This window comes from Anabrus simplex, chromosome 3 (assembly GCF_040414725.1).
Source record: "Anabrus simplex isolate iqAnaSimp1 chromosome 3, ASM4041472v1, whole genome shotgun sequence".
Classification (NCBI taxonomy): Eukaryota; Metazoa; Arthropoda; class Insecta; order Orthoptera; family Tettigoniidae; genus Anabrus; species Anabrus simplex.
The window spans coordinates 332,532,764-332,549,428 of NC_090267.1; the positions used below are offsets into that span (position 1 = coordinate 332,532,764).

The window sequence follows — 16,665 nt, forward strand, 5'->3', positions numbered from 1 at the left end:
CTGGTGTCATGATATGGGGAGAAAATGTGAGGCACAGTTGAGACTCAACGAAAGGTTAAGTTCCAAGAATTCAATTTCAAGAAGAGCAAAGCCAAAACAGTAGTGATGGCACTGATGACCAGTGAACATTATGCTAGGAAACCTTTCACTGAAAAGTGTGGAAAACTTGTAAAGCTCGGCAGTTTAGTTTCTCGGAACACACTAGCTACAAAGGAGGTGGCAAATAGAGTGCAGGGAAGCTCTCATTTTCACCAGCAAGTAAGAACACTCCTATGGGACCCTAAAGTACCAAGGAAAACAAAACTGGTGATGTTCAATACTTCATATCGACCTTACCTATAGCATCGAAACATACATCCTCATTAGGAAGGACTTTTTAGGGATAAGAGGATTTCACTATTCTAAAAATACATCATGAACCATATAACTTCCTTCAACTAACTCAATCTTTTATTTTATTATTTAGAAGAAACAGAAAGCAGATAAGGTAGATAACAGATAATAACAAATAAAAAAGGAACAGAAATACATACATAGGTCAATGAGCCATGGCATTTTTAGTCCCCATTATGAGGTGCTATCTTCAGTACATGATACCTTGTCATGTATACCGAACTCCGCAAGGGTTGAACCAGTGGACTGTCAGATAAGCGTCAGCGAGGACTCTATCCCAGAGTATCGGGAAAGGAACAACCCAGTATAGGAATATTAAGTTGTAATAAGGGTTATCTTGTAATGGCATACAATTATATTAATTCTATTCTATTTTATGAATTCCGTAATGAAGGAAAAATATTCTAGTAAAGCAGAGTAAGAAATGGTCTTAGTCATGTTCATAAGCAGGGATGTTTATTATTGACAAACCAATGTTTAAGTAGACCGTACAAGTGTACGTGGCTTCGGCCGACAAAGGGAGCAAAGACAGTATTCCCAGTGCAGGGATTTTCCAGCCAAGAAAGAAAAGCAAGAGTGCAAAGTAAGAGATGGAGATGTTAGTGTCCAGAAGACCATCAGAGGGCAGCACTTAGCAGGATAAATGGCTCGGAAATGTCCAAAACCCAGCCCCTAAGGTAGTGGGAAGGGACTGACCTTTGCTTTACTGTGGATGGATAAAATTCGAATCCAAGATGGCAGAGAGGGTCTCTCAACAGTAAACTGGCGCACAGTTATACGTAAAGTGCTGCAAGGCAGGGTTTGAATTATGCGGAGAGTAGGAGATTAGTGAGCAAGCTCCCATCAAGCCAGCATAGTGATAGTTTGTATATATAGCCTCGTCATTGTTGTTCTTAATAACGGGGAGCATTTTTGTAATTCATGTTCTTATTTCGGGAGTTCCGGGGCCAAGTACGTACCTAATTACCTCCCTACAGGACTGCTCGGCAGGGAGGACCATACATCAACTTCATTGGTCGGTGACCAACCACAAGAATGTCTCACAGGACAGGTAGGTCATGACAACCTTCCCCACCCTGGGCAACCTCCAAAGGGAGGACCAGTAGGCTAGGTTGGGCGATTGTTCTTCCATCTGTGGTGCAGAGTAGAATTGTCATTATATTCCTGCCCCTTCCCTCTCAGAGTTCAAAATGCAGCTGTTTTTTCCACATATGGTGTGGCAGTATATCCTCATTGATCAGGGCATCTCCAATTTTGAGCTGAAGGGGGTTCGCCTGAAACTGACGAACTTCATGAAAACCACGAGTTATATGGGGTACCCCTCTGAAGAACATTTTCATAGGTCATCGGCCATCATCTGGTGCTGTCTAAATTCTCTTGTTACAGTAACTCTGACTACAGGTTTGGATCCACTGGGAATGGTTGTCAGCTTTTCTCCACAGAGGAAATATGTAATGGCTGGCATCCTGCTTCCTTGGATTGTGTTGTAGACCTGGAGTTTAGGGCTGCTTATCAGAATGGTGTATTTCTTTCTCTGCCCGTTGGAACTGACCAGAAACCTTCCACAAACAGCAATCATCCTCTCCTACCATCCTCCTGACCAAATTTTAGGAATACAAAGATTTCAAATATTGCAACCTACATTGCAAGAGAGAGCCAGGTGCCCTAACTTTGCCACTTGAAAGTAGCTATATTTAGCACTGGTGGACTATCCTTACTTCTTTTGTATTAAGCTATGTTATCTTGAAACTGGATTCTCTCGACATGTGGTTGAAATCCTCTTCAGTCTTATGAGTGGACAGAGCTTTCCCTTTCTGGGTTTTGGCACCAAATTTTAAGGATACAAGGATTTCATTAAGCAATAAACCACAACTGTATATTACTATTATGTGTTTTTTCTACAGGTATGTTATAGTGTTCTAAGTTTGCCGTTTACAAGTATGTTATAGTGTTCTATGTGTTATAATTAGCGTATCAACAGACTGAAAAAAGAAGTCGACGCTGAAAAAAGAGGGACCTTGCAGATAGAGGACACATTATCTCAGACAGAATGAAACCGACATGCCAACAATAACCAGGAAACTGGAACTGCAAAATGATGGTGATGATGAGGATTTGAGGAAAATTGTACAGTACCTTATTTTAAAGTCCATACAGCATGTATCTCATAAACAAAAGAAAATGTAGAACTTCCTCCAACGAATACAATCTTGTAGTTTTATTATTTAGAGGAAACACAGATAGTACATACGATAGATCATCTATAATAATAAAAGGAAGTGTGTCTGTCTGTGCACGATGCCCAGCAACTACAGCACGCAGAGATCTGAAATTTTGAACATAGGTATTTTCATTTTCGCTTTCGTTGGTGAGTTATGAACGAAAAACCATCGGAAAACGTGTATTGGGATATGACAATCCAACGTGCTGTCACCAAGATTATATGCATAGAGTCACTGTCGCTAGGCAACGTACATAAGGTAGGTAGAGAACACAATTCAAGGAGCCATTTTACGTCCATGGCGTAGGAAGCCATTTTTGGTCCTATATGGTGTGAGGGCATATGACCCTGTCGGATGAGGATGTAAAGTCTATAGCTATTCGAGGAGGGCTATGTGCCAGCGCCAGGTTTCATCCTCTTCATTCTTACAATCACATATCTGTCATTCATTTCATCTCATTGACTCATCTGATTAGGCTGATGTCATGAAAGATATCTGGTCGTAAAAACGCGCGACGAAGATTCATTTCACTTCATACCCAAACCGCATAGAGAAAGGGGACAAGGGTTGGACATGTATACATTTAGAGGAAATATATAGGACACAAGATAGACGATAAGAATAAACAAGGAATAATACATATATCAGTCAAAATGCCATTTTAAGTCCATGGAATAGGAAGCCATTTTGCTTCGGTCCATGATGTCTGTCTGTGTGCACGTATGTGATACCCAGCCAAATCTATGGCAAACAAAGATCTAAAATATTTGTCATGTGGGCACAGGTTTTCATCTAAGATGCATGGCTGTGTCCAAGAGCAATTCTTGCACCAAGATACGAAGCTGTCAATGTCATCAATAAGCAACACTCACAAGAATTATCCGGTTACCATGTTTTCTTTCAACTAACTCAATGTCATGTTTTATTATTTCATTTAAAGAAAACATAGGCTATAGTAAAGAAGATTAGATTATAATAAACACGCACAGATCTGAAATTTTTAACATTCGTGGTCACATCATTTCACCAATTACGTATGGCTATGTCAAAGAGCAATTCTTGCTCCAAGAAGTGAAGCTGTCAACGTCATCAACAAGCAACTTTTACAAGAATTACCTGATGTTCTACGAAGTTACAAGTCTATTGACTACATGGCAGAGCTTTTGAAAGACTTCGAGTCACCTGGAGTACCCTCCAACATCTTACTTGTTAGAGCAGATGATTGTGGCACCGATTATCCTTCTTAAGAATAAGAATCTTGACCTCTGCAATGAACACGACTCAAACTGATGATTAATACTATAGAAACCATTCTCATGATTGGGCATGCTGCGAGCGAAGTAATATTCATTCCTCTGATTCGAATAATTTCTTCGGATATACAGTTTAAGTTTAGATGTCTGCAGTTCCCCGTTTGTTTCAGTTTCGCTATGAACATCAACAAGGCAAAAGAACAATCTCTTAAAGTTGTACGACTCCATCTTCGAAAAGACTGCTTCTCCCATTGACAACTGTACGTGGTTTGTTCAAGAGTTGGAAAGACAAACTCACTCTATACTGCAATCCAGCTCCATTTGGAAGGACACTAATATAGTTCAACCGGAAGCTCTATAAGAAAAAAATAGTTTTTTATTATATAGAACAGTTGAATTAATAAACGTGGGCAAAGCTGAGGGCACATGCTAGTAACAAATAAAAAAGGAATAATAATATGTAGATAGGTCAAAGAGCCATTTTAAGCCTGTGGCATGGGAAGCCATTTTAAGTCCTTGACATGAGGAGCCTTCTTCAGTCCGTAATAGGACTTAAGCTCACAGGCAACCGAAATGAAGTTTCTGAGGTCTTCAATTCAAAAAACAAAACAGGAGAAGTTAAGGAATGACATGGTGAGAAAGGACGCTAGAATTGAGACATCGTTGTTAGATCGGGTCAGTTTATCCAGAATGAGGTGGTTCAGGCATGTGATGAGGATGGAACCAAGAAGGAGACCTTATGTTAACCTGGAGAGGTATGTGGCAGGAAAACAGATGGTGGGAAGACCAAGAAACCCTTGGATGAGCATCGTATAAATGGACCTTTCAGACAGTGGGAAGGACACTAGAGGACATCATTATCACAATCAGACACAGTGGAAGAGGCTCACAAACAGCACCTGGGAAACAAACTATAAGATGATGACTACGATGATTTCAGAAAAAACATACAGTACAGTATTTCAAATCCATACAGCATGTATCTCAAACTACACTAAAAAAAGTGTATTACCACAGAGTGTTTCAACACTCACATGCATACAGGGATCCTTGCAATCATGTTCCATACATAAGTATACACAAGTATTCCATACACAAACTTACATCTAATCTTGCCATCAACATTTTCCAGTAGTTCTCCAATTTTGTATTTCCAACCTTATTCTTCAGATAATTTTGGATAGAGTTCAGTTTCTGCATGCCCACTGCAATTTGTTTCTCCCTGAAGAAAGAAAAATGAGTATTTAGATTTACTTCAGCTTGCAGTAAACAATAATTGCAATAACATAGATATTCTTACTTTATCACTAATAGTTTCTCTGAACTAGCATTTGATAACTGTGTTTGTATTATCTGAAGCCATTTCTTTTCAGTTTTGACTCAGTTACTTTATAACTCAGGTTCTTCAATCCACCAAAACTAATTTTTGTAATAAATTTGTAAACTGATGATGATGATGTGCTTGTTGTTTTAAGGGGCCTAACATCTAGGTCATCAGCCCCTGGTGGTACAAAATTAAATTAAAAATTAAAAGTTCATAATCATCCGCTGACCAAAATAAAAAAATGGCATGAAGAATGAATATGAATTTAAAACAATCAGTGGATCCTATGCAAAAACACCATAAAAATTAGTATTACTGAAAAAGAGACCACCTCTAAAGCACAATCCTAAATCGAGAATGCTTGTTGTCTAAAGGGGTACAAAATACAGGTCAACGGCCCCTCATAATAGTACTTATCGCTAGTAAAGTAGAACCACGGTATTTGACATGTTGGGGTACTAATCAATAGTAGCGTAGACTCAAGGTGTTCCACATATGATGGTACTACTCACAAGTATTGGACATCTTACAGTTAACACAGACCTATGGTGTTTCTCACATAATGGCGCCACACATAGGCAACGGAAACCGATGGTGTTCCTCACTTAGGTGTACTAATCACGGGCGAGGGTAATCCCGTGGTGTTCCTCACATAGTGAGGTACTAAGCGCAGGCAACGCAGACCCACAGTGCCGCTCATATAGTGATACTAATCACAGGCAATGCCCAGACCCGTGGTGTTGCTCACGTGGGTATGACTCACGGGTACTGGAAACCTACAGTGAACCACTCTCTGCTGCTACTAATCACAAACCTATTTCGTACCTAATATAATGGTACTACTCGCAAGTACAGGCAACCCATGCTGTTCCCCGCGTGATGGTACGAATCAAAAGTAGTTTCATGGTTCTAATTCAATCATCCCTTCGTCGCCCCTTTTAGTCACCTCTCACGACAGGCAGGGAATACCGTGGGTGTATTCTTGTCTGCATCCCCCACCCACAGGGGTAATTTGTAAACTACCTGCAAAAGAAAATTATGGTAACAGCATTATTTAATTAACTTGTTTCTTCTTCAGGTACAATACTGTTACCGTGTTTTCTTTCGCAGGTAGTTTATACATCAAAATTAGTTCAGCAGACCGAAGAATCTTCTAGTTATATGATAAATGTGAAGCTATTTTTTTTCTCTCAGTATTAACTAATGCTTTTAAAAATAAAGATATTATATTATTTCCAATAAGTTACTTGTCTGTTTTCTGACAGACTTTGCTGTATTGGAGTGAAGCTGTGTTGACTCAGGATAAACTATTCATTCACAAGTTGAAAGAAATGAGTGTGAATTGTACGGTATATGCCAGGACACGTCAGCGCTCAGAGCCAGTGGCTGTCTTGCCTCTCCTTCCCTCTCCACTTGTTCGGTTCTCCACTGTCCTCCACCACATACGGCTGCCAACAGCTGTGTATATGAAACGGTGAGTCCTATTCTATACAGTCAAGTTCTCTACGACTGATGGCTATTCCACATACAGGCGATTGCATTGGATTCTTTGCTTTGATATGACCGCTTGCAACATTATTGCAGCTCTTATTAATGCTTACGGTGTTAATATTCAGGAAGCTACAGAGCATCATTGATGCAAGAAAAAGAGATCCTGGATGCCAATATCTGGAATTCAGACCAGTCCCGATTTGAGTAAGAAATAACAACGCAGAGAAGTTATTTTTATGGTGTGAAAGATGTTCTTGTTATGCTTGTTTGCCAAAATGTGTTACGCATTCCCACACTGTGCAACATTACATTTCCAAAGCCAGAGAAATGGGACATTTGTTCTTGATAGTTTTCCAAGCAATTAATGGAATGTTTGGATCTAGGGTACAAGAAAGTATCGAAGTCTACATGGATGCCTTCAAATATGTCCTCATTGATTGTTCATCTTCCAGGTAAATGGGGAAAGAGCATGTACTTGACTGGTTCCAAAACGTTTTCCATCTGCAGTTACAGGAAGATGGAAGAAATCTTCTCGTAGATTCATTCAGTGACTAGAGCAAAAGTGCACAACTTGAATCTCTGATAAACAAACATGTACAAATTGAATACATACTGAAAGGAACTACATATCTTTGCCAGCCGTGTGATCTTGGACTCCTGCGACAACTAAAATGTTTAGTCCATTGAATGGAAAACATTTGCCAAGTAAGGAATTTACACAGCCAGTCAAAATTAAAACCCGAAAACAGACTCTTCATTATAACTAGTCAAATGCTAGAGTATAACCAATTACAAGCTGTCAGGTGGTTATTCCTTTACTGACAAACAAACAATTCCATATTATCTCACAAACTAATTTTCATGATTTGACTGATAAGGTGTGCTGGAAATTATAGTACCAATTTTTTTGTTTATAAGGTACACACATTGTTTTCTTGTGTTTTGTTATTCACATTGTGTTAGATTTTCACTAGCATGTCATGAACAAGGAACCGCCAGCAGCCTTGAAACTCTTTACCGGAGATCCCAAAGGACCTTCTGTATACTTAAAGTAAAAATTTCACGATTGTTCCATATTGAATAGAGAAATACACAATATTAAATAAAAGGAAGGATCCACCTTTCAATACTCTGTTATTAATTTGAACCAAATAGAAGTCACAACCTGTTCATTTGGGACTGGTTTCAACACATTTGAAGTGTCATCATCAGCCAATTAGCAAAGCAGTGCAAAAATTAAGTCATAAAGATCTAAAAACACATAACACAATGATCACAGACAAAAAGCAATTCCAGTTGATGTTCACAACACCTGCAAGACTTGACTTATTCAGGCTTATTGATGGGGAACATAAAATATCAGGAACTTTGGCAAGTTATTAAACTTGGTCTAATTTTTCTCATGGAAATGCTACTGTTGAAAGTGGTTTTTCAATGAATAAAAATGTACTTGTTGAAAATCTACATGAACACAGCTTAGTTGCATAACGTATGGTTCAAAATGAAATAAGATTCTATGAAAGCATCCAGAAAATACCAATAGCGCAAGCACTCTTCAACAATGTCAGAGCTACCCATGTAAGATATGAGAAAAGCCTCCAACAGTAAAAAAAAAACCTCAAAGAAGGAAAGAATAGAGTAGAAAAATGGAAGATATCCTTGGATATTAAGAAACTTGAAGATATTAAAAAAGTAGAGAAACATGAAGCTTTGAGGGAAGAAGAAAACATCACATCAAAAATACTATTGGAGAAGGCTAAAAACAAACATAGTTGTGTTGATTGTCATGTATTTAGAATGGACAAAATCAACATTTGACTATTTTGACATCCAACCAATGACAGTGTCCAAAAAAGACTTTTTAGTGTTATCTGAAATGTATTTCAATTTACTAGAGGTGTAATGGTACAAATTTACACATTCATTTTATGATATACTGTATTAATTTTTACCATAATTTGAAATAGTTTGTATCATTAATACTGTAGAATATGTTTAGTTGATTACTTTAAAGCACTAGACTGAGTATAACATTGTATTCAATTTGAAAAATTTTATTATGTAATCAAAGAGTATTGTAAGAATAAAAAAGTGAGCGATGGACGGTTATGGGATGGTGGAGGAAGATTTAAAAAAAATTTATTGACATCCTTCCTGTCATTTAATGAGTTGAGAGTCAGGGAAATATTGTCTTTTCAGTCATGGAAAGTCAGGGAAATCAGTAAAAAACCTTTGTTCTATTTGGTTCAACTTAATAACAGAGTATTGAAAGGTGGATCCTTCCTTCTATTTAATATTGTGTATTTCTCTATTCAATACGGAACAATCATGAAATGTTTAACTTTAAATATATAGAAGGTCGTTCGGGATCTCTGGTGAAGAATTTGAAGGCTGCTGGCAGTGCTGTTATTGACTTGAGCATATTTTTATTTATTTATTTATTTATTTATTTATTTATTTATTTATTTATTTGGGAAACCAAAACAGCAAGAAACCGAATTACAGAGTTTTGCAAAGGAAAAATATATTTACAGTGGAGTAGCACAAGGCAAACATTTAAAAAAAAGTGGAAGAACAATGAGGAAAAAACAATGATAAAAATAGAGGAAAAAATTAAAAACTAACAAAATAACAATAGAGACACAACAATTAAGAACAAAATATAAAGGCAAAAGAAACAATGAGGAAAATTGAAGATTGAACGTAAAACGAAGAGAAGAACTTATAGCTAGTCAGTACTGAGAATGTGTGTGTAGAATTTCGTGACATTAGCTGCAACGATGCCAAAGCAAATTCACCCTTACTGGGAGGGCTTCACAACAGCCCTTTCTGATGCTAAATATAGCTCTTCTGCAATCCAAGGAATGTGCAAGAAGCACACTTTCTTGACATCCAAGAACAGGATCAGTGCTGTATTGAATAAAATAGGCAAAGGCTGACTGGGCTTAATTCCAGAGGGGAAAAAAAGAGGCAAATCGACGACCAGCCACCAGCCGTACACCAGAAGTGGTGAGAAAAGTGAAGGCCCTCATCTCGGTTGGTAACCCTGCTCCCAAAAGGATTATTGCACGTAAGTTGAGGATGCCTGTTTTGACAATTAACACCATAATCAACAAGGACCTGCAATTAGAAAAGCAGCATAAACACCGAGTTGACAAGCTGTTGCCTCGTCGCATTTCGGAATGTCGCACAGCAAAAAAGCTGGCAGGAGACAGATGGAAAAATGTGGGGACATTAGACAAAGTATATGTGTACCTTAGTGATTGTAACAAACCCCACTCAATATACTACCGCCCCAGAAAGGAAAGAAATATCAAACATTGTATAAAGAATACCAGAAAAGCTTTCCAAGGGGTTTCATGATCACCGCTGGACACTGATTCAACGGCAAGTTAACCATTTGCCGTGCCAGTAATAATGTGAACGTGCACTCTACCTAATATCAGCAAGAGGTCTTAACACCCATTTACAAGACAAATATCCCAGCACTGTATGGGAGAGCAAAAAATCAGGTGTGGGTACATCAAGATGAAGCATCCAGCTACACTTCTCGTTTGACTCATCTGTTCTTATAGAGAATGGAGATAGAAGCTGGAAACCATGTAATTCCTTTTACTGACATTCAGGTGAAGGCACCCGATGGGTCACCCATGGATTTGGATTCCTAGAAAGGGCCTCAGGAAATAAACATCCACGTACTATCAATGGCCTCAAGAAAGCCTGTCAGGAGGAGTGGATAAGATAGAGATGCTAACTCTGCAACAAAGTCTGCTGCAATGGAAATGACATTGTCGGACTATAGACAAAAATGCTGGCTTTCCAATTGTGCAAGATTGTTGCTGGAGACATGGCTTTTCATAAACTAATATTATTAAAATAATAAGCTAGAACTTTAATACCAGAAACACTTTATTATAGAACTTTGAACCAACATGGTCTAGGATGAGCAACAACAACAACTACTGATAACAAGCTTCAGGGGTTATTGTTCTCTTTTCTTAAGAGAAAAAGACATCAGGTTAGTAAAACAAATTGAATGGTGGTGCTATCTTGGAGAATTTTACTTAACACTTAAAACTGACAACTGACCACATCAACATCCCACAAAACTACAATGGAATTTTTATCTCAAAAATGAACATTGCAAAAAAAAAAAAAAAAATGACAATTAAGTCAGTGAAGTTTCCATTGGTTGAACACATATTGGACCTTATAGACTGAACAACCAATGCTAGCCCAACGTCATAAGTAACATTGGAATGAACTAACATATATTCGAGTTTTAAAGTGTAACAATCAAGTCAATGATAGTTTTTATAAAATGTAATCTGTAAGCACAACTTTTTCGACAGAGCAATTCATGTTAGCCCAACTATTTTAGGCATTTTATCATGAACAAGGCCTAGGATCCTAGCAATTTTGATCTTAGATACTAGGAACAGCAGCTGAAGATGCCTAAAAAATAGGCAAAACATATCCCGCTTAAGACATATTGATGATGTAACAATATTTATGTAAATTAATAAAAAAACAATGAATTGAAAAGGTGAACCTTCAAGAAACTTTCTTTCAGAAATGGTGGCAAGTTCAACCATGCAGATGTTAGAGATTTTGCTAAAAAAAAAAAGGGGGAGTTCAGTGGTTGACAGCAAAATGGTAGTAGTGAATGAGAGAACAGAACAATTGTTGAGATGGCTAGAACATTTATGTACTCTAATTGTGAGGTTCAGTTCTCACAAGCAATTTGGGCTGAGCTTGTTACAACAGCAGTCTACGTATTAAACAGAACGGGGAAGAAGTCATCAAAGGGTGTAAGTCCATACGAGCTTTGGTTTCGTAAAAAACAAAAAATTGGCCATCTTTGTATCATTGGTTCAATATGCTACTTACATTTTCCTGTGCAGAAGAGGCGTAAGATGGATAAGAAAGCACAAAAAAGGTTACCTGGTAGGCGACGATGGCGAAGAGCGCTACCGTGTCTATATTCCAGGGGATAGGCGAGTCGTGTTATCCTGAGATGTTTGTTTTCAAGAAATACTTAGTGTCTGTACCGAGAAAGTAATAGTTCCTCTCCTGAGCACTTTATCAAAAGACGAATTGGTTAAAGAGGAATTAGTTCAGTGAGAAATTTCAACCGAAGATAAAGAAGATTCAAGTGCTGAAGAGTCCAGTTCAGAATCTGGGTCAGTCTAATTTAGAGCAAACTGAAAGAGCAGATGAATGAAAACTGCACGATAGAAACATGATCCAAGCGTCGAAGTATTATGATGACCTTATGATCTTGATAGATGAAGTGGACCACAAAGCTATCAAGAAGCTGTAGGTGGCAAGTGTGGTCCAGAATGGATTAAGTCAATGGGCAGTGAGATATCCTCCTTACTTGAGAATGATATGTAAAACCTAGTGTACCTACTCAAGGGAGTTAAAGCCCTTCCATACAAATGGGTATATAGAGTCAAAATGAAACCTGATGGCAGTATTGAGAAGAGAGAAATCAAGAATAGTTGCCAAAGGCAATGTAAAAGCATTGATTACTGTACTCTAAAACACTTGGTCCTGTAGCAATGTTGCAAACTATTCGTTTGATGCTTGATGTTGCCATGAGAGAGAGGATGCACTTAGTTCAGTTTGATGTGTCTACAGCCTTTCTGTATGGAGAGTTGGAAGAAGATATTTTTTCTTGCAGCAGCCAGAGGGATTTGATGACAGCATGGGTAGAGTTTGGAATCTCAAGAAGAGTCTATATGGACTTAAGCAGTCACCAAGGTGCTGGAAACAAGTGTATTGGCAAGTTTCTTAACCGTCTCAAGTTCGCTGCCAGGAATGAGGAGCCTTGTACGTTCATTCAAGAAGAAGGTGGTGTCAAGACATTTCTCACCCCTTATGTAGATCAGGGCCTCTTAAACGCCCAAAATCTCACGCGTGCAAACAGCAGCGCAGAGTTCCTGTGCACAGTGCATCGGTCCTGCTCGGCTCAGACCAATGCTTTGTCTCTGGGCTACTCTGCTAAGCTCGGTACCTCGGCTCAACTCAGCTCGGATTTGAAGCGTTACGGAGCAAGTGAGGAAGAGGGAGACAGGGGGAGCGAGCGAGACAGGCATGAGGAAAGAGGGAGACAGCGCTATTGCTCCAAATCGAGGAGTGGGGGTCTGCACTCTGGTCAGCCAAGCGAAGTCGTCTTTTGCACCGTGCATGCACCAGGCGCATGCGCCCTGAGAGGTCCTGATGCAGATGATGGCAGCATACCACCTGCCAGTAGAGCAGAACTGAGAAGTTTTTAGATCACCTTCAAGCCGAGTACAAGATTACACCCGAAGATGTCATATTTTTTTAGGTCTGGAAATTGAGAAACAGTTGAATGATATAAAACTGTGTCAAAATTCCTACCCATAGAAAATACGTGAACATTTCCAATTTGTTGGCTGTAAATCAGTTTCTTCGCTGATGCTTCAGAGTCTACAGTGTTTGATTTCAGAGAAAAGAGCAGAAAGAGCACATCACTTTCCATATTGCCAAGCAATAGGTTCTTTACTGTATCTGATGTTAGGCTCTAGACCTGATTTATCCTATTCAAATTTCTATCTAGATCTCTTGAAAATCCTACTGCCGAAAATATTGCCAGACTTAAGAGTTTTCAGATATAATGCAGGCACCCTCAATTATGGACTTCTATATCAGCACAGTGCAGAGAAAGATATTCTTGACTGTAATTCTGATGCAGATTTTGGCAGATGCGTCAAAACAGGCAGATCAACAACAGGTGTTGTAATAACTTATGCATGCACTGCTGTTTCATGGCTCAGTCAACATCAGGAATCAGTTACTATTTCTACCACAGAAGCAGAAGTTGTCACTGTAAGTGAAGCCTCAAAAGAAATAATTTGGCTTAGTCGTTTGAGCCAAATGAGCAAATTGAAAACGTTCCAATTCTACAGATAGACAATGCTGCTGATGTCAGACTTGCAGAAAATCCAGTAAATTGTCGTAGAACCAAGCATTTCCAACGAAAGCACTTCATTTGAGAGCATGTAGCAAAAGGTAGATTGACTGTTGATAAAGTTACTTCAGAGCATCAAGTTGCAAATATCATGGCGTGACCAAGCCACTAGCCGCCTCCAATTTGCAGATTTTGTGTGACAAAATGGGACTCGTAGAGAGTGCGTTTCTTTAGTTTTATAATTTTCTTTTATGTATTTAATTAGAGTTTGCATTTTATTTGAATTTTATTTAACAAGGGAAAGTGTCAAGTAGGACATGTTTTGCCTATTTATTTTGGAATCTTCAGCTGCTGTTCCTAATATCTAAGATCAAAATTGCTAGGAACCTAGGCTTTGTATATGATAAAATGCCCAAAAATAGTTGGGCTAACATGAATTGCTCGGACTAAAAAGGTGTGCTTACAGATTACAATACATTTTATAAAAACATCATTGACTTGATTGTTACACTAAACTCGATTATATATTAGTTCATTCCAATGTTACTTATGACGTTGGCATGGGTTGTTCAGTCTATAATGTCTAACGTGTGCACAATCAATGGAAACTTCACTGACTTAATTGTCACTTTTTTTTTTTTGCGATGTTCGTTTGAGATAAAAATTCCATTGTAGTTTCGTGGGATGTTGATGTGGTCAGTTATCTGATTGTTTTTCTTCTTTGTTGCCTTTTGATGATTAAAATTAGGAAAAACAGGGATGCCTGCTGTTGTGTAGGTCAGAAGAGGGGACTTCTCAGGATTGTTCTTTCAGTTGTTGTGGAGCGTATTGCTCATTAAAGGGCTGAGAGTGGTGGATTGAGAGTCTGTAATGAGAAAAGTGTCTTAGTTATGAAGTTTGTGTGAATAAGGAATAAAATGGAGATGTTAAGCAGAATCTTATTCAACTCTCGCTTCTCTTGCAGCTGGCTTGCTCCTGAGACACCTTCTGTCCAACTGGCAGTGGCTAATGCTATGCGCCTCATGTTGTATCCATGTGTGTTGCGCAGAGGGGTGTGGGTTGGGGAGGGATGGGCGGAAGGGGCATTGGCTGTTCATCAATTTACCTTTTCATTCTTTTAGTTTAGTTAAATCTTGTTCTATGGTTGTGTAGGCATGTCCTGTTTCTTTCATATGGACACTCATTGCCGAGAATTTATGGCGTTTGTTTGCATTAAAGTGAAGTATCTAGTTGAGATACTTCTTTCTGTTTGCCCAATGTACGAAACAAAACATTGGGCACAGGTGAGTTTATAGATCCTGGATCCTGAGTATTGGTCTTTGTTGGAGTTCACACAGTTGTGATTTAGAAACATGCCTTGGTTGGTATTTTGTGTTTTAAAAGAAATTCTGAAGTCATGTTTCTAAAACAGCTTGGTAATTTGACATGTTTGGATTGTTGTAAGTAAAAGAGGCAAATTTTGACTTTTTTTGTATTTCTGAAATTAATTTTGAAATTTGTATATTTTTAATTTTTTCTTATCTGATTGACCATATTGATGTTAAATCTCTTGAACTGGGCCATGTTCCATATATACTGTAATTCTTTGTTGACGTCTTTAGGTGTGAGGGGTATTTTAAACGCTCGATGTATTAGACTGTAGTAGGCTGAACGTTTTTGAACTTTGGGATGTAATGAGTTGTTCTTAATTGTGTTTGGTGAAAACATAGGCTTTCTATAAATATGGTATTCAAAGCTGTCATCTTTTTGTGCGATGGTGATATCTAACAAGTTTATAGAATTATTGGTTTCATCTTCTGCTGTGAATTTTATATTTTGATGTAACGAATGCAGGTATTGCAAAATGTTCATACTATTGTTGAAACGTTGGTCTATGATGATGAAGTGTCAAACATAGCACATCCATAGATGTAAACCTTGTATTTTCATTATGATTTGTGTGTGTTCTAAGCAGTCAAGGTAAATGTCTGCTAAAATGCCTGATACTGGATCTCCTTTTGATAAACCTTACTGACAATATATTTTCTTGATTGTTGTCAAGGACAAAATGTAAGATGTTGATGAATCATCAATTTCCATTACGCTGAGATGGCCATGTTTAGTTAAGTTGCTTCGAATACCATATTTATAGGGAAAAAAAAGTTTTCATCAAACACAATCAAGAACAACTCATTACATACCAAAATTCAAAACACAGTCTAATACATCGAGCATTCAAAATACCCCTCACACCCAAAGACCTCAACAAAGAATTACAGTATATATGGAACATGGCCAAGTTCAAGAGGTTTAACATCAAAATGGTCAATCAGATAAGAAAAATTAGAAATAGATAAATTTCAAAATTAATTCCAGAAAAACAAAAAGTCCAAATTTGACACTTTTACTTACAGCAATCCCAACATATGTCAAATTACCAACCTGTTTAAGAAACACAACTTCAGAATTTCTTTTAAACACAATACCAACAAAGGCATGTTCCTAAATCATAACAGTGTGAACTCCAACAAAGACCAATACTCAGGATCCAGGATCTATAAACTCATCTGTGTCCAATGTTTTGTTTCATACATTGGGCAAACAGGAAGAAGTTTCTCAACTAGATACTTAGAACTCTTTAATGCAAACAGCATAAATTCTCGGCAATGAGCGTCCATATGAAAGAGACGGGACACCTACAAAACCACAGAACAAGATTTAACCATACCAAGGAGAATGAAAAGAAGAAAAAAAGGCAAATTGATGAAAGAGTTCGAAAACATTTACATTTTCACAGACCAGTTTTTCAACAGAAACTGTAATTTAAATGACTTTACAGAGGCTAAAAAAACCTCTTCATGACCAGTTCTCATGTTTATTTAAAATATTCAACGTAAAAGAGAACATGTTCCAAAACATTAATAAATCTCCACATGTGAAAGTTCCGCCCACAGACAGAACCCTATTCTCTGACAACAGCTAATGCCCCTTCCGCCCATCTCCCCAACCTGCACCCCTCTATGCAACACTCACGGATACAACACGAGGCACATAACATTAGCCACT

The 16,665-nt window shown here is 38.1% G+C and overlaps 1 protein-coding gene across 1 annotated transcript in view; it reads right to left on the reverse strand.

The window, feature by feature from the left end:
• The window catches only part of LOC136866330 (protein regulator of cytokinesis 1), a 168,377-nt gene that overhangs the window by 133,589 nt on the left and 18,123 nt on the right, over positions 1-16,665 (reverse strand). Inside the window, exon 2 of the mRNA XM_067143185.2 lies at positions 4,973-5,090. Coding sequence (XP_066999286.2) covers positions 4,973-5,090 — 118 coding nt within the window. The remainder of the gene's footprint in view (positions 1-4,972; positions 5,091-16,665) is intronic.